Below are 21,119 nucleotides of genomic sequence, written 5' to 3' on the forward strand. Positions count from 1 at the left end.
ACGGTTTTTTAATTCTCGTTATTTTTATTATTAGCATTTTTTCAATCAGTTCACTAAAATCAAGGAGTTTTGCGATATTATCATGTTATACCTAACATGGAAACTGCTTTGTAAGAAGACCGTTGGATCCGTTTTAGGTGGAATCACTGGCTCCGATTAAGATAGCACCCTCAAAACACGGCCGCTGTAGCCCACACTACCCAACACTTATGCAGCCCTTACCGACCACCACTGTTTCAGCCCATACCACATATCTTCTGCTCCAAACACCACCAACAATGCTGCAACCCTCACCGCCAAACACTGTTGTTTATGGGTAACAAGGAGCAGCCATTTTGTGCCAGGCAGATAAGCAGCAGCCACTTTTTACAAGGAGCATCCAATCTTCTTCTAAGGCAACTAGGATCAGTCACTTGTACTTTGGGAACAAGGGGCAGCAATGTCATAACAAGGGAAACGAGTACCAGCCACTACGTACTTGGACCAGGTTGTACTAAGTTTACTAGAAACACTCTTTTGTATTGTGGGATTAAGGAGCAGCCAGGTTGTACTCAGTCACAAGGAGCAGTCGTTCTGTGCGTGGGTCAAGGAGCAGCCAGGTTGAACAAGGGCAACAAGCAGCAGCCATTTTGTTCTTGTGCAAGAAGGAGCAGCCAATTTGGACTAGGGTAACAACGAGCCATGATCCGTAATTGGGTAATAAAAAGAGCAGTCACTTTGTACTTCGTTCACAAGGAGCAGCTTCTTTGTTAAAAAAATAGGGAATAATGTTCGGTGGCCTTGTATAAGGGTAACAAGGAGCAGCCACTTTGTAGAAGAAATAAGGAGTAGTCACTTTGTTCTAGGGGAATAAGAAAAAGTAACTTTGTACTTGGGAAACAAGGAGCAGCCACTTTGTACTAGAGAACAAGGTATTTGGGTGACTAGGAGCATCCACTACGTACTAGGGAAAAAGGAGCAGTCACTTTGTACTTGAGGAGTAAGGAGCGTAGTTTTGTAAGTGAGTTACAAGAATCAGTCACCTTGTTCTCGTGTTACAAGGAGCAACCACTTTGTACTGGATAACAAGGTGACACCACTTTGTAGTTTGAGAATAAAGAGCAGCCATTTTTACTAGGTGAATTAGGAGCAGTCACTTACTAGAAATAAGGAACAGCCACTTTTAACTCAATAACAAGAATCAGCCATTTTGTATTTGGGTAACAAAAAGCAGCCACTTTGTTTTAGAGGAATAAGAAGCAATCATTTTGTATTAAGGTTAAAAGGATCAGCCACTTTGTACTAGAAGAACAGATGTGGTCACTTTTTATTAGGAATAAGGAGTAGTCACTTTGAACTGGAGAACAAGAGCAAGCCATTTTGTAAAAGGGGAATAAGGCCTAGTCACATTGTACTAGAAATAAGGAGCAGCCACTTTGTACAAGGAATAAGAAGTATTATCATTTTGCACTCAGGTTAAAAGTAGCAGTCAAATGATATTGTACTTGGGCAACAAGGAGCAGCCACTTTGTACTAGGGTTACCAGGAGCAGCCACCTTGTATTAAGGTAACAAGGAGTAGCCACTTTGAACAAGGGTAACAAGGAGTAGCCACTTTGTACTAGGGTAACAAGGAGCAGCCACTTTGTACTAGGGTAACAAGGAGCAGCCACTTTGTATAAGGGTAACAAGGAATAGCCACTTTGTACTCGGGTTACAAGGAACAGTCACTTTGTGCTAGGGCAACAAGGAGCAGCCACTTTGTATTAGGGTTACAAGGGGCAGCCCTTTTTTACATGGAGAACAAGTATCAGTCATTTTGTTTTGCACAAGGAGCAGTCACATTGTACTAGGGTAACATGGAGCAGTCACTTTGTATTTGGGTTACAAGGATAAGTCACTTTGTACTTGGGTAACAAGGACCAGTCATTTTGTACTAGGGTAATAAGGAGTAGCATCTTTGTACTAGGGTAACAAGGAGCAGCCACTTTGTACTAGGGTAACAAAGAGCAGCCATTTTGTACTTGGGTCACAAGAAGCAGCCATTTTTTACTTGGAGAACAAGTATCAGTCATTTTGTTTTGCTGAAGGAGCAGTCATTTTTTACTTGGGTAAGATGGAGCAGTCACTTTGTACTTGGGTAACAAGGGGCAGTCACTTGGTACTTGGGTAACAAGGACTAGTCATTTTGTACTATGGTAACAAGGAGCAACCTCTATGTACTTGGGGTACAAGTTGCAGTCACTTTGTAATAGGGTTACAAGGAGCAGCCACTTTGAACTTGGATATCAAGGAGCAGCCTCTATGTTCTTGGGTAACATCGGAGCAGCCACTTTGTACTTGGATAACAAGGAGCATCCTCTATGTACTTGGGTTACAAGGAGCAGCCACTTTGTACTTGGGCAACAAGGAGCAGCCACTTTGTACAAGGGTAACAAGGAGCAGCCACTTTGTACTAGGGTAACAAGGAGCAGCCACTTTGTACTAGAGTTAAAGGATCAGCCACTTTGTACTTGAATAACAAGGAGCAGCCACTTTGTACTAGGGTAACAAGGAGCAGCCACTTTGTACTAGGGTAACAAGGAGCAGCCACTTTATACTTGGATAACAAGGAGTTGCCACTTTGTACTTGGGTAACAAAGGATCAGGCTCTATGTTCTTAAATAACAAGGAGCAGCCACTTTGTACTTGGTTTACAAGTATCAGTCCCTTTGTACTTAGGTTACAAGTAGCAGTCACTTTGTATTTGGGTTACAAGTAGAAGTCAGTTTGTACTCAGGCTACAAGATGCAGTCACTTTGTAATAGGGTTACAAGGAGCAGCCACTTTTTACTTGGATTACAAGGAGCAGCCACTTTGTACTTGGATAACAAGGAGCAGCCACTTTGTACTTGGGTTACAAGTATCAGTCCCTTTGTACTTAGGTAACAAGTAACAGTCACTTTGTATTTGGGTTACAGGGAGAAGTCACTTTGTACTCAGGTTACAAGGAGCAGTCACTTTGTAATAGGGTTACAAGGAGCAGCCACTTTGTACTTGGGTAACGAGGAGCAGCCTCTATGTACTTGGGTAACATCGGAGCGGCCACTTTGTACTTGGTTAACAAGAACCAGCCTCTTTGTAATAGGGTAACAAGGAGCAGCCACGTTGTACTTGTGTAACAAGGAGCATCCTCTATGTACTTGGATAACAAGGAGCAGCCACTTTGTACTTGGGTAACAAGGAGCAGCCACATTGTACTAGGGTAACAAGGAGCAGCCACTTTGTACTTGGGTAATAAAGAATCAGACTCTATGTACTTGGATAACAAAGGAGAAACTACTTTGTACTTGGGTAACAAGGAGAAGCCATTATAACTAGGCTAACAAGGAGCAGCCACTTTGTACTTGGATAACAAGGAGCAGCCACTTTGAACAAAGGTAACAAGGAGCAGCCACTAAGTACTTGGGTAACAAGGAGTTAACACTTTGTACTTGGGTAACAAGGAGTAGCCACTTTGTATTTGGGTAACAAGGAGTAGCCACTTTGTTCTTGGGTAACAAGGTGTAGCCACTTTGTACTTGGCTAACAAGGAGCAGCCACTTTGTACTTGGGTAACAAGGAGCAGCCACTTTGTACTAGTGTAACAAGGATCAGGCTCTATGTACTTGGATAACAAGGATCAGGCTCTTTGTACTAGTGTAACAAGGAGTAGCCACTTTGTACTTGGGTAACAAAGGATCAGGCGCTATGTACTTGGATAACAAGGAGCAGCCATTTTGTACTTGGGTAACAAGGAGCAGCCACTTTGTTACAAGTAGCATTCACTTTGTATTTGGGTTACAAGGAGAAGTCACTTTGTACTCAGGTTACAAGGAGCAGTAACTTTGTAATAGGGTTACAAGGAGAAGTCACTTTCTTAGGTTACAAGGAGCAGTCACTTTGTACTTGGGATACAAGGAGCAGCCACTTTGTACTCGGGTTACAAAGAACCGCAACTTTGTACTCGGGTTACAAGGAGCAGTCCCTTTGATATTGGATAAAAAGGGACGGCCACTTTGTACTTGGGTAACAAGGAGCAGCTACTTTGTACTCGAATTACAAGGAGCTATTTCTTTACACTAAGGTTACAAGCAGCATTCACTTTGTAACTTGGTAACAAACAATTATAATTTCATAAATATTTATTTTTCTGAAATGCATAGTTAAATAACATTGGATAATGATGAGTCAACAAAATTTCAAACATGAAATCAAATGCTTTTCTGTTTCTTCTGATGGCATTTCCTTAATATTTAGGAAATCAAAGTGTTTATTACATAATATATTGGTTCGAAGAAATGTGATAAATCTACACATAACTGCATGTATCAAAATAAATGATTTTTTTATTGCACATCAAAATGAAAAGCAAATATACATGAATCATCAAAATGAATGCTATAAAACAACAATTTTCGAACGTAATTATAAAAAACTGCGATCTGATATTTTGTCAGCAGTCTTGCATCATTGGTTTGCAGACATTTACGCAAAAATGCCTCATTCCAAGACAAAAGCATTGTCAAAACATCCCATGTGTAAGAGTGCAGCTAAAATTAAAGGGACTTTTCAGGTTTTATCTGTTCAGACATCGAACAAAATAATTGTATGTGAAATAATTGTAGGTGAAATGTGAACAAAATGCTTGTTACAATAATAAAACATCATCCAAAGATCAAATAAGAGCACTAGTGTTAACTATTTTTTAAAAATTATCAGAAAATGATCTATTTTGACAAGCATTTATTTTTAAGTAATGGTATTGAAAATTGAATTAGTTTGGCCTGTAAGTACAAATTTCTCCGCTCAAATAAGTATTTGGCAGTTGCTGTTTGGCGTTTGTCCATATGAGAAAGTAAAATAAACTCAATTTCAACAAAGATAAAACAACCATCATCAACAAACCTTAAAGGAGTCCCTTTAATATATTCAAATGAAGCGTATCAATACACATGTATGTTATTTTACACTTACAGAGACATACAATATATATTTGTAAGATTATAATAATGATGTCCTTATGATTTTATCATTTTATGTCTATAAACTAACGAGAAAAGTTCTGAAGATATATTAAGCATGTAGATTATTTTAATGCCACAATTGTATCACTTGATAACACATGTGTACAGTCTTAGTGTTTTTTTCTTTCTAAATCTCATTTCCTGAACAAGATTTGAGAAAATGATAAATGATCTCATTAGTATTAAAATGATATAATTAACATGTTACACAGTGGACCGATGGTTTAAGTTAACAAAGTTGTAAATGTCATCGGAGCAGTCATTCTTGTTAACTTTCAAATCACTCGTGACCGGCTGTATTCCTAACAAAGACTTGACACAATAGTTTCAGTTGTAATGGTTTATATTCAAATATATGAGCACCTCATACAGTAGTTCACGTTAAAAATTTAACAACGATGTTCTTAATCACTTTGTTAACTTTAACTAAGTTGCCAACAATTGGTCAACTATAACATTAAAAAGAAGTCATTATAATATAAAAATGGTCTTTTTGGAAAATATTCCAATCAAATATACATTTATTACAGAATTTTGTCCCATAATTGTGAATGTTTTGTTTATACATTAATTCTCATATCATAAAGTAGGCGGAGCTTTTCTCATGTCATAAAGTAGGCGGAGCTTTTCTCATATCATAAAGTAGGCAGACTTTTTCTCATATCATAAAGTAGGCGGAGCTTAAAACACAAGCTAATGTGCATTAAGTAGCATGCGGATAAATTACAACAATATTCTAATGAATGCACACTATTTATTGCATGGTAGAAATGAAAACTTTCATGTTTGATTAAATGGGCCGTTTGTTCAGAAATTTGTTAAATTTAACAACATTTTTAACGCCATCGTTGTTAACCCTCAAATCTTTACTGCTCTGATAGTTTAATGGATACACTTGTGATCAGCAGTATTTCAAACAAGATTTGAGATAATTTTTTCAGCTATACTTGTTTGATTTAAATATATGAGCACAATATTAAACATTTCACATTTAAAAATTAACAACCATCTTGTTAAGCCCATTGTTAACTTACACAAACTTCTGAACAAGGGGCCCTATCATGGTACAAAACACTAAATACTCATAACTAAAATAATACATAACTTGCACTTAGCACTCACTGCGCATAATTTCAATAACTCAGGTTTTTAGATACATAAACATTCAAACCAGATTATATGACTTAATATGATGATTGATATATGCCAAAATAATGATATAAGTATGTGATCATTGCATTGAAAATTCTCAGCAAATCAACACATAAATAACACCTACATCTCACTTTGATCAAAAAGAATGTTTCTCCTTTTCCATCAGTTTATATCTCGAAAATAACAAAACATACAAAAGAATAAGGCAGTGTTGATCCTATTCCACTAACAAATTTGAAGAAACTATCACAGATATATGGGCTAACTCAGCCAGTCTAAATCATCATCATCGTCGTCGTCCCCAAACAGTGGTGGTGGAGGCTGGGGCTTCAAATCCTGAAAAATATATAGATGAAAATATGTTATCATACAACGACTGTTAAGAGTCATTCATTGTGTACGCAATGATAAAGAAAGGTTAGTTTATACTATTGTTTTAGCTTGATTGTGAAGACAGCTATAAGATGATAAAGAAAAGCGACGGGAGTCCATTTCTTATGTAGAATCCAATACTGCAGAAACAATTTGAACATTAAAGAGAAAGTGCAGTTGGTCAGACTCAATTTATCTCAAGACATAAATTATAAACCTGTACCAGCAGTCCTATGTAATATTTTGAACTGATTTATTTTACAATGCTTGTGAAAAAAAATATTACCACATTATTTTTAATCACTCCTGTTGGCACTATGTAACACAAGATTATGGTCACTTATACACTTAAAGCTGCATTCTCACAGATATAACATTTTTTGTCAAAACGTTCAATCTGTGAGAGTGCTCCTTGTTCTGCTAAAAAAAATCTTTATTAAAATATTTTGCTGAATTCCAAACATGCTTGGAAAAGCTTTAGATTTTGAAAAGGAGAAGGTGGAAACTTAGATGGAAATGGTTGTTAGTATCATAGCTTGTTAGTAAAGTACATCTAGGATATTGAATATACCTTAAAGCTGCACTCTCACAGATATACCATTTTTAAAACTTTTTTTTTGTCTTAGAAAGAGCAAATTTTTGCATAAACATCTGCAAAAACATTGATATAAGATTGCGGACAAAAAATTAGATCATAGAGTTTTAAATTTCTGTTCAATAATTAATGTTTTATGGTTTAAACCAATACTAACGGTTTAAGAAAAATGCATAAAACATCAATTTTTGAACTTAAATATAAAAATATGCGATTTAATTTTTTTCAGCATTCTTATATAACTGGTTTCCATGGATTTTCGCAAAAATTGGCTCGTTCGAAGACAAAAAATAAAAAAGGTTTCAAAATATTCAATCTGTGAGAGAGCAGCTTTAAAAGGTCGCTTTATATAAAACACAAACTTGTTTAATACAACTCATATGTGAATGATATAATATGTCACAGTCACAGAATTTTAATTAATCTTATAACTGAATCTAGATATTCAGAAGATAATTGTTTGTTTCAGTGTAAGATCGCAATATATTTCACTTTGGGTGTTCATGAGGTGAAATATACAATGTTGCAATCTTACCCTGAAACCAACATTTCTTTTTTATTATATGCCTAAAAAGGATATAAAATAACATTTAATTGTGGACTTTCAGATTGTACCAAATTGTATGCGAATGAAACATCATTTTAGAAATGATGTCTTTGAAGTTGTGCGAGGTGAAGTTTGATTAGGAATTGAAAGCAGGCTAAAATATCAAAACAATGAAATATATAAAAATGTTATTTCACTGTTGGAAACAGTGATTGATAAATCACTGATAAATCACCAGAAAGCATATAATAAAAAGTGAAAAAAATCAACAGTCATGAAATGAGTGTTAGAACCAGTCTTAGAATTTTGGATTAACAAACCGGAATTCTTACACTAGTGCTAAGAATATAACAATTCAACAAGCCCTGCTACATAAGATCCTGAATTTGAGCATGTCTGGAGAGCATTAATTTTATCAGTAAAGGCCTTGTGGGCTTGTAAACATTCAAGGCCTTAACTTTGCAATTGCTAGATAAGTATGTTCAGTGAAGTGTGACATATAAAACAAGCGCACCTCAGAGTGAATGCCAATGCTAGTCTATTGTTTTAGAATGTTAACAGTCTAACAAGGATTAAAACTCAACAATTATTCAAGCCAGAGTTATGCGCCTTGCTATACATGTGCGTATTGTCCCTTGCAACATGTGTACCAAGTTTCATGTGAATATCTAGAACAAGGTTAAAAAATTTACATGACAACATCACCAAGGCTTTAAGACAATACTTCAATTTTTTCTCTTCGAAATAAAGACAATCTGAAAATCTATCCTTGACCTGATTTTTTTTTTAATTTATTGATGAGTCTTGCATACAGTCTCTTCACAAACAAATGAATGTGTTTGAGTACTGTAATATTATAAAACTCAAACTAATCTTTCCTAACCACCCTTTTTGAATAAGAAAATAAAGTTGCTTCATTGAAGAAAAGAAACGTTTTGTCAACAAACGTATTTAGAAATATTTTTTCAATATATATGTATCAAGATCATGCAAGATTTGGTTGCTGAAGCTTTTTTACCTTTTCATCCATGAGGATTTTGCAAAAATATATATACATTTCAAGCAGTTTAAATCCATACAAACTAATTGGATAATAATGACTGGTGCTTCATCGATTACTATCTAGGGTTATTGCAATCATACCTGTATAATGCACATGTTATTACTAAAACTAGGACTGCTCTACCACCATATCATACACTTGTTAATTTGATGTTTAATCATTTTGTTTTAAGTGCTATTTATTGTTTTTATGTTCAATTAAATTTATCAGTTAATAAATGTACAGATACAGTGGTAAAATGGTCCAAATTTAAGAAGAAGCCGTTTATCTATGTCATATAACATTTCTTAATCTAAAATATTTAAGTACATTAAATTTGATGCAGATTTGAAGCTGTTGTATTTCATTCACAAATCTTACTTTTTAAATTCTTTATGTTAGCTTAATTTAGTTTTTACAAATTACATCCATCATTTAAAAAAATACATTAAATACCGTACATATTTCATGCTTTTTAATTGTTCATTGAAATAAATCACTGTTTGCACTTTATTTTAGCCCGTTTCACAGTAAAAATAAACACAATTGCAAACCCTGCTGGGAAAAAATCTATTAATTTACGTCATTTCCAGTAGGACATGATTTGGCTAAAATTAGGCGCAATTCCCAATTTAATATTATTTCATTATTGATTTTAATGAAATATAATCGTGAAAGAAAAAGACAAAATTGTTTGTTTCAGTGTAATATTGCAAGATATTTTACCTTAAGAACACCAAAAATATATATATCTTTTGGGGCTCACTAAGTAAATTATACTACAATCAGTCAGTCTCTATATAAAGAAAATAAGACTCATTTACTAAGATTTAAAATGGCCGCAACAATCATACTACAGAGAATCACTAATAGGGGAATATAGATGAGCACCTCATCATTGGACGTTTGTTTCTCGATGGACTTCGATGTTGGCTCTCCATTAACGACAGCTTTTGTTGATATCCCGAGACTTGCTGCCATATTGTCATCATCAGAGTCTTCTCCGAATATAGACCTGAAACAAATTGAAGAAGAAATTGTGATCATGTGTGTCAAATTCTACTAAAAATATAGACGTGACACCAATTGTCAGAGGTATAATGTGTATCAGTGTTTTCTATGAATACATCGTTAAAAATTTTTGAGGTAGGCATTTTGATATAAATGTGTATCGGAGTCTTCTCTGAATATAGACCTTTAACCAATTTAGGTAGGCATTGTGATAAAGAGTATCATTGTTATGTTTACAGAGAAACTGGCTAAATAAAAGGCAAATTGAAATTTAACCCACAGTTTCAAACCGCAAATTTATAAGATATAATCTACAATTATTTTCTAATAAACAACCAAAAAGCATATAATAAATTGATCAACAAAATAATTAAAAATATATTTTATAAACAAGCATACTCTACTTATCAATTTTAGGTTTAGTCTTATGACTGACCAACCGACCGACGGACAGACTGACGGACATGTTAATTTACTTTTTTATTATGAATGTATTACAATAAAGATCTTATAATGACAAAACAGGAGCACAACTCTTAAAACATTTAAGGCAGTGTTATGGGCCTTGCTTCACATATCTTCGGAAAACAGATGAGCTAAGTTTATTGCTATCAACTTATATCAATACTTTGTTCTATCTTTCTCTATGTCCTCCTCCTGTTCGTCCCCACTCTCCCCTAATGGAGGTGGCTCCATGCCAACCATTGGCTCTGGTTCCCTGTCCCGCTGCTTGCTTTCCAGGGCAGAGTCCAAGAGGTCATCCAATGAACCAGCATGCTTTAAGCCAGGCGCTGATGTCACTTCCTGTTTTGGAACATCTGAAATGTTCATTTGTAATACAGTCAAACCTGGTTGAACGGTCACCTGCTTTAAATGGCCACCTGCCTTAACGGGCCACTCCAAATTCCCCCCGTACATTTTTACTATATAATGGACGTGCATTAAGCGGCCAACTGTCTATAGCGGCCGCGGCCACTAATTTTTGTTCTCATGAAGCCATATAAACACTAATTAGCGGCCACTAATCCCTTGTCACTGACACTTCCGCTTATAAATTTTTCCAATACACAGCTTTAATTGCGTATAGAAGTTTACAGAAAAGAACGACGTCCTCGGGTATCTCCGTCATCCAATGAAAATGAATATTGCATCACACGATTGCCATGCGTGTTTACTCATCGAGAAATCATGTTGATTACATGTCGGCGAATGTTTTGATCAGAATTGACACAATTAATGACACAATTAATAAGATAATTAAATAATTACGAAGTGTTTTTGTCGGTATTTAATAATTAACTTTGTAATTAAATAATTACGAGTTAATTATTAAATACCGACAAAAACACCGGTTATTATGAAATTCACAGTTTGCATTGTCATTCGAAGGCCTGAAGCGGGTACGATTTTTAACTTCAATATTATTTTTCAAAGTGCGCGGATTTATATTTCTACGAACGGATATTTACAATGCATTGTTCTTGATATTTTTTTTAACTTTGATTATGGCTGAAAATAAGACTCATCGAAAGTGTTTAACTCTAAAAGAACGTGTCGAGTGTATAAAGTTATTAGAAAACGGCCGTAGTGCAAGAAGTGTTGCCAAGGAATTTAACTGTGGAAGGACTCCAATCAATTTCTTACTTACGCGTAAGTGTGAAGATACATACTCCATCCTTGAATAAAGCTAAAGTGGTGGAAATGTCAAACCTGGATTAAGTGGCCACCTGTCTTAAGCAGCCACTTTGATCATTTCCCAATGGTGGCCATTTAATACAGGTTTGACTGTATGTCTTTTGTAATAGTATTTGTATGTTGCTGATTTTTCTCTGATGACATTGTCATGTTCTTGATAAAACGTAAAAAACATGGATTTAACAAACAACATTTTATCATTATTTGAAATAATTTCATATTTACATGACCCCTATTGAATATAAAACCAAATCAAAATCTGTAAGAAATGACACTTCTACTACTACAGGGACTAATAAATGTGTTATTTACTTGTTTAAACGAACTACCATATGCAAGATAAAAAAAGCTTAGCACAGTGGGTAGCACACTCGCTTCTCACCAAGTCAACCCGAGTTCAATTCCCGGCCTGGGCGCATGTGAGTTTGGTTAGGGATTACCAAGCCGGACAAGTGGGTTTTCCCCAGGTACTCCAGTTTCCCCCACAACACAAGACCACACTCTCGCACAACATCGTGCCAACAAGAGTGATAAATGTAAGTTGCAATAGTTTGTTTCACAATCATTGCAAAATTAAATAAGTTGAAAACTAAAGACAGCTTATACTATTTACAAGAAAAGTACACAAGTACAAGCTTCTTTTAACTGTTGCATTACTCACTATTCACTGCAGTGTTTGTCTGTTCACTAGTTTCACGTTTGGTTTCCTGACCATCCCCAGTCCCTTTATCAATGTCTGCCTTTCCAGCTCTGGACTGACCTTCTATCTCTGCATCCAGCTCATCTTGGTAACTCTCAGCATCCTCTTCAACCTCATCTTGTTTATCTTCCTCATCAACACATTCCTTGTCCAAATCTTCTTTCTCCACATCACCTTCGTTTTCACCTGCCTTCTTGTCTACATCATCTTCATCATCAACTTTCTTGTTGTCCTCCACACCAGTACTTGGTTTATCTTCAGATATCTCAGTTTTTATAACAGTTGGCTCAGGCTTTTGTTCTGCTGTTTCTTCATTTTCTTCTTCACTTTCTTCTTCATCTTCTTCTTCATCATCATCATCATCATCATCATCATCATCATCTTCTTCTTCTTCTGCCTCTTCTCTGAAATATTTGCAGATCATAATTTTCTATTTTAATTTAGGCTCTCTTGATCCATTGTGCCATTATATAATTTAAACATATGTACATTGTGAAACATAGATATCACTGTTTTAGAGATATGGTCAACAGTTTTAAAAGAAGCAGCCAATGATGACACCAAGCTAATCTGAGTAAAAACAGTGTGTTTCAACTAAATGGTAAACAATTGCTTACAAATTGCACAGAATCAAGGAGGACTACTAGAATATAAGGCCACAATAAATAGTTCATTTTGCCTTTCCCTACCTTCATTTTTAGATCTGGGTAGGTAGGTAGTTTTTTTACATTTTTTATTCTGTAAAGGGTCGCAGGCATTTTTGTGATTCAATTGGGAATTGCTAAACAAACTAGTTATTAATTTTGGCATATGGTTAAGAATTGAATTTTGGGCCGTATAACATAGTAAATACTAGTATACCTAAAATTGATAATCAATTATATATGGAAGATATAAGTATAAAGACTCACTCCTCCTCCTCTGACCCACTCTCCTCCTCCGTGGCCTGGCTTTCCTGCCTCTTCATCAGAGCAAGGGTCGTGCTCTGTAAGGCAAGCATGGAGGAGTGTTAATTGGCGTCTGCTTTGATTACACGAATTATTGGAAGTAAATGTATCTATTTCCTTCTATATCAATGTAGTGAGTATAGTATGGATATTTTTTCCATTAGTATTTTAAACTGAGCTCTGTTGTTTTGGAATCAACAAACTTAATCTAAAAGCACGTAATTTGCAGAAATGTTATGAGAAGAATGAATTTGTTGATACCTACATGGGTTCTCTCTTGATCAACATTATTCAAATGACAGCATTCAAACCATATACAGTGCATATGTAATATAAAGGGTACCATGTTATGATGTACCATTTATCCCTTTATAAGAACAGGCAGGAGACTTTATCTTTAATACTTTTTAGGTTTTTCCCACCCAGGTCGAAAAATCTGACCACGGGGGCATGAGTGCAAGAAGGTAAGGAGGCCAAAGGAGTTACAAACCATGCGGCCAGCCCGAGGGTCAGAATTTTTAGTCCGGACAGGAATAATTTTTCTTGCATACTTTAAATTATCCATTTGTGTAAAAATTGAGATAGAAAAAACATTTTTGATGATGAATCATTTTCAATTTTAATTTAAAGTCTTGTAGTCCAAGAGCTGGTGGGGTTTTATTGCATCTTTAAGTGCCATATAACATTTGTACCCTGACCAAAATATTCCCAAAATAGCTTTGAACAGGGCTACCATGGCAACAATTTCCATGTTTGGAAGGTCATGTTTAGTCAAGTAGGTCAATTGTGTACCTTGATTGAGGCTAGGATGGCCTGTAGGACCTTAGTACCGGTGTACGACTCCCCGGCCTCAAACTGTTCCCGTAGTTCCTTGTATACGTTGTTCATGATTTTCTTCACCTGGTATTTATCAAATAAAGCAGAGCATTGATAAATTAAACTTATAAATTTAACTTTTTCATGTAATCAATAATGTAAACTTTTTAAATTTTTCTTGATGTTTTATTGTCATAAGCTACAATAAATATTCAATATTGATAACAAACTTCTAAAAAAATTTTTTTTTAATACACACAAATCTATTAACCATATTAAACCTTCCTACCGCCCACATATACATGCCCAACCCACCTCATCCAGGAGCCCCTGTGGGCTCCCTGCCGCCGCAGCAGCAGAATCTCCCTGTGATGCCCGAGCTGCCTCCAATTGACGTTCCAGGGTTGTTTGCCCCTCCTCTAACTCTTCTATCCTTCCCTCGTAATGCTCCTTCATAGTGCTGGCATTCGCACGCAGACTCTCATACTGAGGTGAAAATGATATTGTCATGTACTTTTTTTCGGTAAGATCATTTTAATGATTTTTTTTTCAAAATTTGTGTCCCTTTACCAGTTATAAAATTATTAAGCCACAAATAATTCCACCAAAGTATTCTGAGCATTCCTCCAAGTTTTTAGTCAAATTTTACCCAAGGACATGACCTTGTGGTGTTGATGCCTTATCAGATTCATATATTAACCATATAGCAAACTCTTAGTTTGCTTATTGGCACACAAATGTCAACTTCCAACAAACTTATAGCTATTCCCAGTGTTAACTGACCTTGTCCTTCCAGGGTGCAAGTTGTTCCACCCTCTCCTCCAACTCGGATACATGCTGGTCACTGCCACTGTGGGACTCACGTATAGACTGGATCTGAAACAGATGAATAAAGGCTGATGTCACTATTTTTACTGATCAATGTCCTTGACATTGTTCTTCTGTAGTGCTAATTGTTCAGCCCTTTCTTATAGGGCAGCCACATGCTGGTCAATGCCACTGTAGACTGAATCCAGAACATACTTACAAAAATCAATGTCGCCATTTCCACTGATTCATGGCCTTGAACTTTTCCATATAGAACTAGTTGTTCAACCCCTACTCTAGCACAGCTACATACTGATTATCAAACTTAATTTCATTAATAATATGACACGTCTTTGATCAATCATTGATTATATGAGATGCAACACAACATGGCAACACAAACCAATGGTCAGAAATAAGAGAAACCCAATGTCAAAAGTTTTTTTCTGCAGAGTCACATGAGAAATTGTAACCTGCATGTTAATTGTCATTATGAACATGTTTACCAAGTTCTATCTGAAAATGTTCAATGGTGTTTTTTTCCCCTGTCTCTAACATTAAAATAACACATAATGACAATAAATAGCAACAATGGTTATGACAATATCTTGACCTTTTTTTCTTAAAAGGAGAAAACACACAAGCTAACAATTGATAATATTAACCTAACAACTGCTCATATTAAACACACAACTCTCCTTCGTTCTCCCACCTTGTTAGTGAGTTCCTGTATTTTCTCGGCCATTTCCTCCTTCTCCTCGTTGACGGCACGAAGAGCTCGAGCATGCTTCTCTTCAGCGAGGGCCACTAGCTTGTTACTGCGCGCCTTCCAGTCGGCAGTTATCTCCTCTTCCAGCTGGCTGATCTGATAGATAATAAGGCCACACAAATTTAAAATCTTTTGAGTGTGTAACATAAAAATATTATTTTACCCTTTTGTTTAAAAAACAAAAGTGAGCGGAGGAGAACCATTTTTTTCCATCATAATTTATCATTTAGATTAATGATCCTGAATAAACATGAGTCTCGTTAATGATAGCATTAAAATAGTGAAAAATAGCCTTTTACATAACATTCAAGCTATACATTATGTTGTACAATCACTCTTATCAAACCTGTACTTGGCTGGAGACACTGGCTGAAGTCTTCTGTTTCCTCAACTTCTCCTTCAGTGACTGGATCTCAGCCTGGATTTGTCAAAAGATGAGAATTTAGATTTTATGTAATGAAATGTCTATTAGCAGTACCCAATTTATTTGGGAAAAATGTGCTTCTTAATAATTACTTCACTGATTTTTTAAGAACAGGCCCCAACATCACAAATATACTTAAGTCAAATCTCTTATCAATCTCTACTACATTTACCACATAAAAGCATAATATGATTTTAAGTCTTGCATGTTTTTATACTTTTTGAAAACGTATTTTGTCATAGAATTGTTGCTGAAAAAAAAAAGTCAATATTTCAAAGAAAACGAATACTAGAACAAAAAATAAGTAATTGTAAGAAACAATGAATTGTCTAAAATACATTTTTGGCTGTAGGATACTTTTTAATCTTGACCAAAGGCTTTAATCATATAATCTATGATAGAATGAGGTTAAAAGGTGTAAAAACATAAATGATTTTCAATAACTTTTGATACTATGCCGTAAAATGAGTGAAGACTGACATTAAAATTGAACTTAAGTTATTTTCGTGATATTGGAGCCAGAAGTGTTCAGTAATGAACTTTGCTATCAGTTTTCAGATTTATTTTCTACCCAAAAGTTTGAACCATGATCAGTAAAACTTGTTTTAATGGAGCATAAAAACAACACAAACATATTTATAACATTAAGAGATCCATAATGGACCCACACATGATGTCAAATTTTACCTCAAGGTTTGCCTTAACATCCTCCATATCATCCTCCAACTGTCTTCTCTCCTCCGCTGCCTTACGCTTCCTCTCAGATACATTCTGTAACAGAGGAAGTATAGGTGGTTCCAGCATCACTCAGAGACAGATGCATTACCCTAGCTCTGTCCAAATAGACTACTTGGTTCTTTAACGTGCTTAGTGTAAAGCACAAACACATGGGATACAATTTTCCTGCATTTAAACTAGTACTGAGTAACCCATTTCCTTCAAATGGTGAGCCCCAGGCAAGGGACCAATTGGCACAGTATCTTTACTTCGCAGCAGGGTTTAAACCTGTGACATTCCAAACCTTAAGCAAACTCTCACCCACTTGACTAAAATAAGTCTTTACCTTTCAAAACGATAACTACACCACTGCCAATATCATCAATGGGAAAAGATACAAATGACAACCTGTATATTCAAATGATCAATATATTCTACCACCATTATTAACATTGATCTAAACATAGAACCATAATCTTGAACAGAGAGAAGCGATAATAACTAATTATGTCATGATGTACAGGTGCTTACATGTATTTCAAGGCCAACTTTACAATTATGGTCCTTGAGAAGCTGTGACCAGGCTTCCCCCCAAAGTTTATATAAGTAAAATATCAGAATAATATATACCCCCCCCCCCACACACACACACAACTAAAACTCAACCTTTTCTAGAGCTTGTTTGGCGGCCTGTAGATCTGACATCTCCTCTTGAAGCTGTGCCATGCTTCCTTCCACAGACTTCTTGCCCTGTCTTTCCTCTCTTAACTGACGCTGGAGGTCACTTATATGACTCTCATCATCTACAGATGAAAAAGAAAATGTACTGTCTACCTTGCTGGCATAGATGGTGAAGTTTGGGCAAATTTTCTAACCCCCACCCTATCTTATATCCTATTGTCAATTTGTGACTCACCACCCTGTTAACCTCATCAATGGTTGCCTCATCAGTATAGGTATGGTTGCTCCCTTGAATGTATCATACCCAGTTAACTGAGAACACTAATACCTGGCCCAAATTTAACAGAAAATAACATTTAGGCCTTTATAACAAGAGTAGACTCAGCAAACTATTTGCCTTTTGGTATAAAATGCATATTATTCTCCTTTGAAAGGGTTTTGACACCTTTAGAAGAAACTAGAGCTATCACTGGATGCGATTAACACCCCCACACTACCACCTTCTTGTTATAAGAAGTATCACTTGGAGTAATGTATGATTCTTGAATGCCTGAGAGAAGGCATCAAATAAGTTAATGGTCGTAAAGTTGAAGTAAGTACCATAAAGCTGCACTCTCACAGATTGAATGTTGTGACAACAACTTTTTTATATTTTGTCTTGGGCCGAGCCAATTTTTGCGAAAATCCACGGAACTCAGTTATATAAGACTGCTGATAAAGAGTTAAAAAATTGCTGTTTTATGCATTTTTCTTTAAACCGTTAGTAACGGTTTAAGCCGTTAGTAATGGTTTAAGCCATAAAACATTAATTTTCAAACAGAAATATGAAAATCTGCGATCTGATATTTTGTCAGCAATATTTTATTATTGGTTTGCAAATATTAACGCAAGAATTTGCTCTTTCCAAGGCAAAAATAAAAAAGTTGTAAAAATGGAATATCTGTGAGAGTGCAGCTTTAAAAACATATCAAGTTAAAGAGAGAAGTAAACAAGAGGGCCATGATGGCCCTAAATCGCTCACCTGAGTAAAAGAGTTTAACCTTTGTTATTAATATAGCTTGTTTCTCAAAGAATATTGAACAAGAGCTGTCAAAGTATGTGACAAATGCCCCCCAATGTGACATTGATCTACAGTACACTCCACGCGGAACTACCACTTTCCGTTTTCCTCGGCGGATTTCGGTCATCGCGGACACGACATCCAATTGATCATAATCCTCTTTCCTCGGCGTTTTTACTCGTTCACCCACCGAGGCTGATCAGTGGACCGTATAATTACAATCGCCGCGTTACTCGGAGGTAGAAACACCGCGAAACTCGGAGGAAAACCGATAAGAATCTCCCACTGTATCTAAGTTTGTTTAATTTATTTGATAATTTTTGCTACACCCGTAATTGTTTATAAAAATAATTTATTTCGCGTACCTAATTTTCGGACACAAAAGAACATCAATCGTAACTTTCACACTTACCAAGTTTCACAGACGAAGATTATTGATTTTCATCTTTTATCCTGGCTAAATTTCCAAACCGTATAGTACACCACTGTGACAAGTTAATTAGTAAATACCCATCTTAAACGATGTATTGCATGTAGAAAGAGAAAGTGTGAAATATTTATTGGAGGATTAAATAAACAACAAGGGCAATCAAGGGATTAAGAAAACAAAGACATGACATTTTTGTAAAACAAACTTTAAAACTTATACCACACTTATAGACTGTAAGAAGCAATTATGTACAGTTATACTTGTTGAATCATCAATAAAAGTCAACACATTCAATGATATAGGTAACTAAATAATGTGATGAATTAAAGTTGGAAATGCAATACTCCAGTTACATTCGAAAACACAACTCAGACACATTAATCCTGCATAACAATATACATGCTCTTCATGAGATCCTCGTGGGTAAAACGGTGAGTTATGTGACGTCACACAGAGTGACTGATCTGAAACCGATAGAATGTGTTATTCATTTCAATGCATGTATAAAATGGTGTTTAATGGGATTTTAATTAACTTGATAAAGGATTTACACTTATATGGGTAATAAATAGGTTTAGGTTTAGAACCATTGATAACTACGGATAAATTAATAAGTCAGGTAAAATGCAAATTAGGAAAAAAAGACCGAAAAATATTCACACTTACAAAGTTCTCAACACCTTCATTACTCCAATCTAATTAAGTTCTCAACACCTTAATATAGTAAGAGAAAGATAACAATAACAAACACAAACGCACGCTATGGTAGATCTTTTAATTACATAATGTGAAAAACAACAGTTGTTAGACGATGCTGATGAAAATTGATATGGAAATTTTCGATAATTGTTTTTGAAAAGAAACTTACTGTACTTTGAAAAATTAATTATCTAATTATTTAATACTGTTTTAACAGAAGGAATGTACTGTAGTAGCTATGCACAACACGCGGAGTTCCGCGATTAGGTCAATAAATCGATACGATCACCGGCGCTACCGGCAATAAAACCCTCCATAGAAAACGATTAACTCGGTGCAACTCGGCGAAATTTAGCGAGGAAAAAGGTTGCGTACTCGGCGGAAATCCGCGATAAATTAAAAACGCCTCCGAGTCAGCGAGGAAAGTGGTAGTTCCGCGTGGAGTGTACTGTATGAACAAGTACATAAAAAGTTGATCTTGCCTTTATGTGTCAAATACATATTGCAAGTTATATTAAATTGCCTCTGAGCATAGAAAAAAAAACACAATCATACTAAATGACAGCCAACACTCTTTATGTCCTCATATTCAGCATTCCATTGTGAATAAACACTTAGTGTATCTTTCACCTTAGAGGTAGGGACATGGGTCTTGTACACGACACGTTGTCTTGGTATGTCGAAAACATATGGCAAGTCATTTTAAAATCTGTCCATATAAGAGTAAGTCACAGCGCAGGACACGACAGCCTATATTTTCCTTCAGGTTGCCATGGCAACCAGAGTTCTGCATGGAATTAATTTTTTTGAACAATTTTGAAAAAGCACCAACCAAGGATCATTCCTATGAAGTTTCATCAAAATTGTCCAAGCGGTTTAAGAGAAGATTATTGTAACCAATTGTTGACACTTTTCCTTTAGGTTGCCATGTCAACCAGAGTTCTACATGGAATTAATTTCTTTGAACAATTTTGAAAAAAACACCAACAAAGGATCATTCCTATGATGTTTCATCAAAATTGTCAAAGCGGTTTAGGAGAAGAAGATGATTATAACCAATTGTTGACATTTTCCTTTAGGTTGCCATGGCAACCGGGCCAAACAAAATTATGTGAACAAATTTAAGAGAGGTCCATGCAAGGACACTTCAAACCAAATTTGCTGAAGATCTATCAAGGGGTTCATGCGAAGAAAATGTTAAGGTTTTTTTTACTAATTTTAGCTCTGGTGGCCCTTAAAAGGGGCCAAACAAAATTATTTGAAAAGACCTGACAGAGGCCCATGCTAGGATGCTTCAGACTTGAAGATCCATCAAGCAGTTAATAAGATCAAGTTGTTTAAAGGTTTTTCAATTTTTTGCTCTGGTGACCCCTAAAAGGGGCCAAACAAAACCATTTGAACTAAGTTGAGAGAGGACCATGTAAGGATGCTACATATCAAGTATGGAGTCATTCTGACCTTTACTTTCAGAGGAAAAGATGTTTAAGTGACAAGACAATGTAAAAACAAATGACCCCTGAGCAAGGCCAATTTGACCCCGGGACAATAATTTGAATACCTTTGGTGTAGGTCCACTAGGTAACACTATATACCAAATATGAAAGCTCTAGGTCTTATCTTTTTGGAGAA

The 21,119-nt window shown here is 35.7% G+C and overlaps 1 protein-coding gene across 3 annotated transcripts in view; it reads right to left on the reverse strand.

The window, feature by feature from the left end:
- Positions 1–4,123: 4,123 nt before the first annotated feature.
- The window catches only part of LOC128223961 (FK506-binding protein 15-like), a 34,652-nt gene continuing 17,656 nt past the window's right edge, over positions 4,124–21,119 (reverse strand). For 2 of the 3 annotated variants that reach the window (XM_052933493.1, XM_052933492.1), the window contains exons 19-30: positions 17,287–17,423; positions 16,591–16,674; positions 15,826–15,897; positions 15,423–15,575; positions 14,687–14,779; positions 14,219–14,389; positions 13,880–13,987; positions 13,052–13,125; positions 12,102–12,544; positions 10,374–10,563; positions 9,626–9,749; positions 4,124–6,514 (exon numbers count right to left, since the gene is read on the reverse strand). In XM_052933493.1, coding sequence (XP_052789453.1) covers positions 6,440–6,514; positions 9,626–9,749; positions 10,374–10,563; positions 12,102–12,544; positions 13,052–13,125; positions 13,880–13,987; positions 14,219–14,389; positions 14,687–14,779; positions 15,423–15,575; positions 15,826–15,897; positions 16,591–16,674; positions 17,287–17,423 — 1,724 coding nt within the window. In that variant the 3' untranslated portion in view covers positions 4,124–6,439. The remainder of the gene's footprint in view (positions 6,515–9,625; positions 9,750–10,373; positions 10,564–12,101; positions 12,545–13,051; positions 13,126–13,879; positions 13,988–14,218; positions 14,390–14,686; positions 14,780–15,422; positions 15,576–15,825; positions 15,898–16,590; positions 16,675–17,286; positions 17,424–21,119) is intronic. The other variant, XM_052933494.1, reaches the window with a different exon arrangement.

The sequence above is a fragment of the Mya arenaria genome, chromosome 17 (assembly GCF_026914265.1).
Source record: "Mya arenaria isolate MELC-2E11 chromosome 17, ASM2691426v1".
In the NCBI taxonomy this organism is placed as follows: domain Eukaryota; kingdom Metazoa; phylum Mollusca; class Bivalvia; order Myida; family Myidae; genus Mya; species Mya arenaria.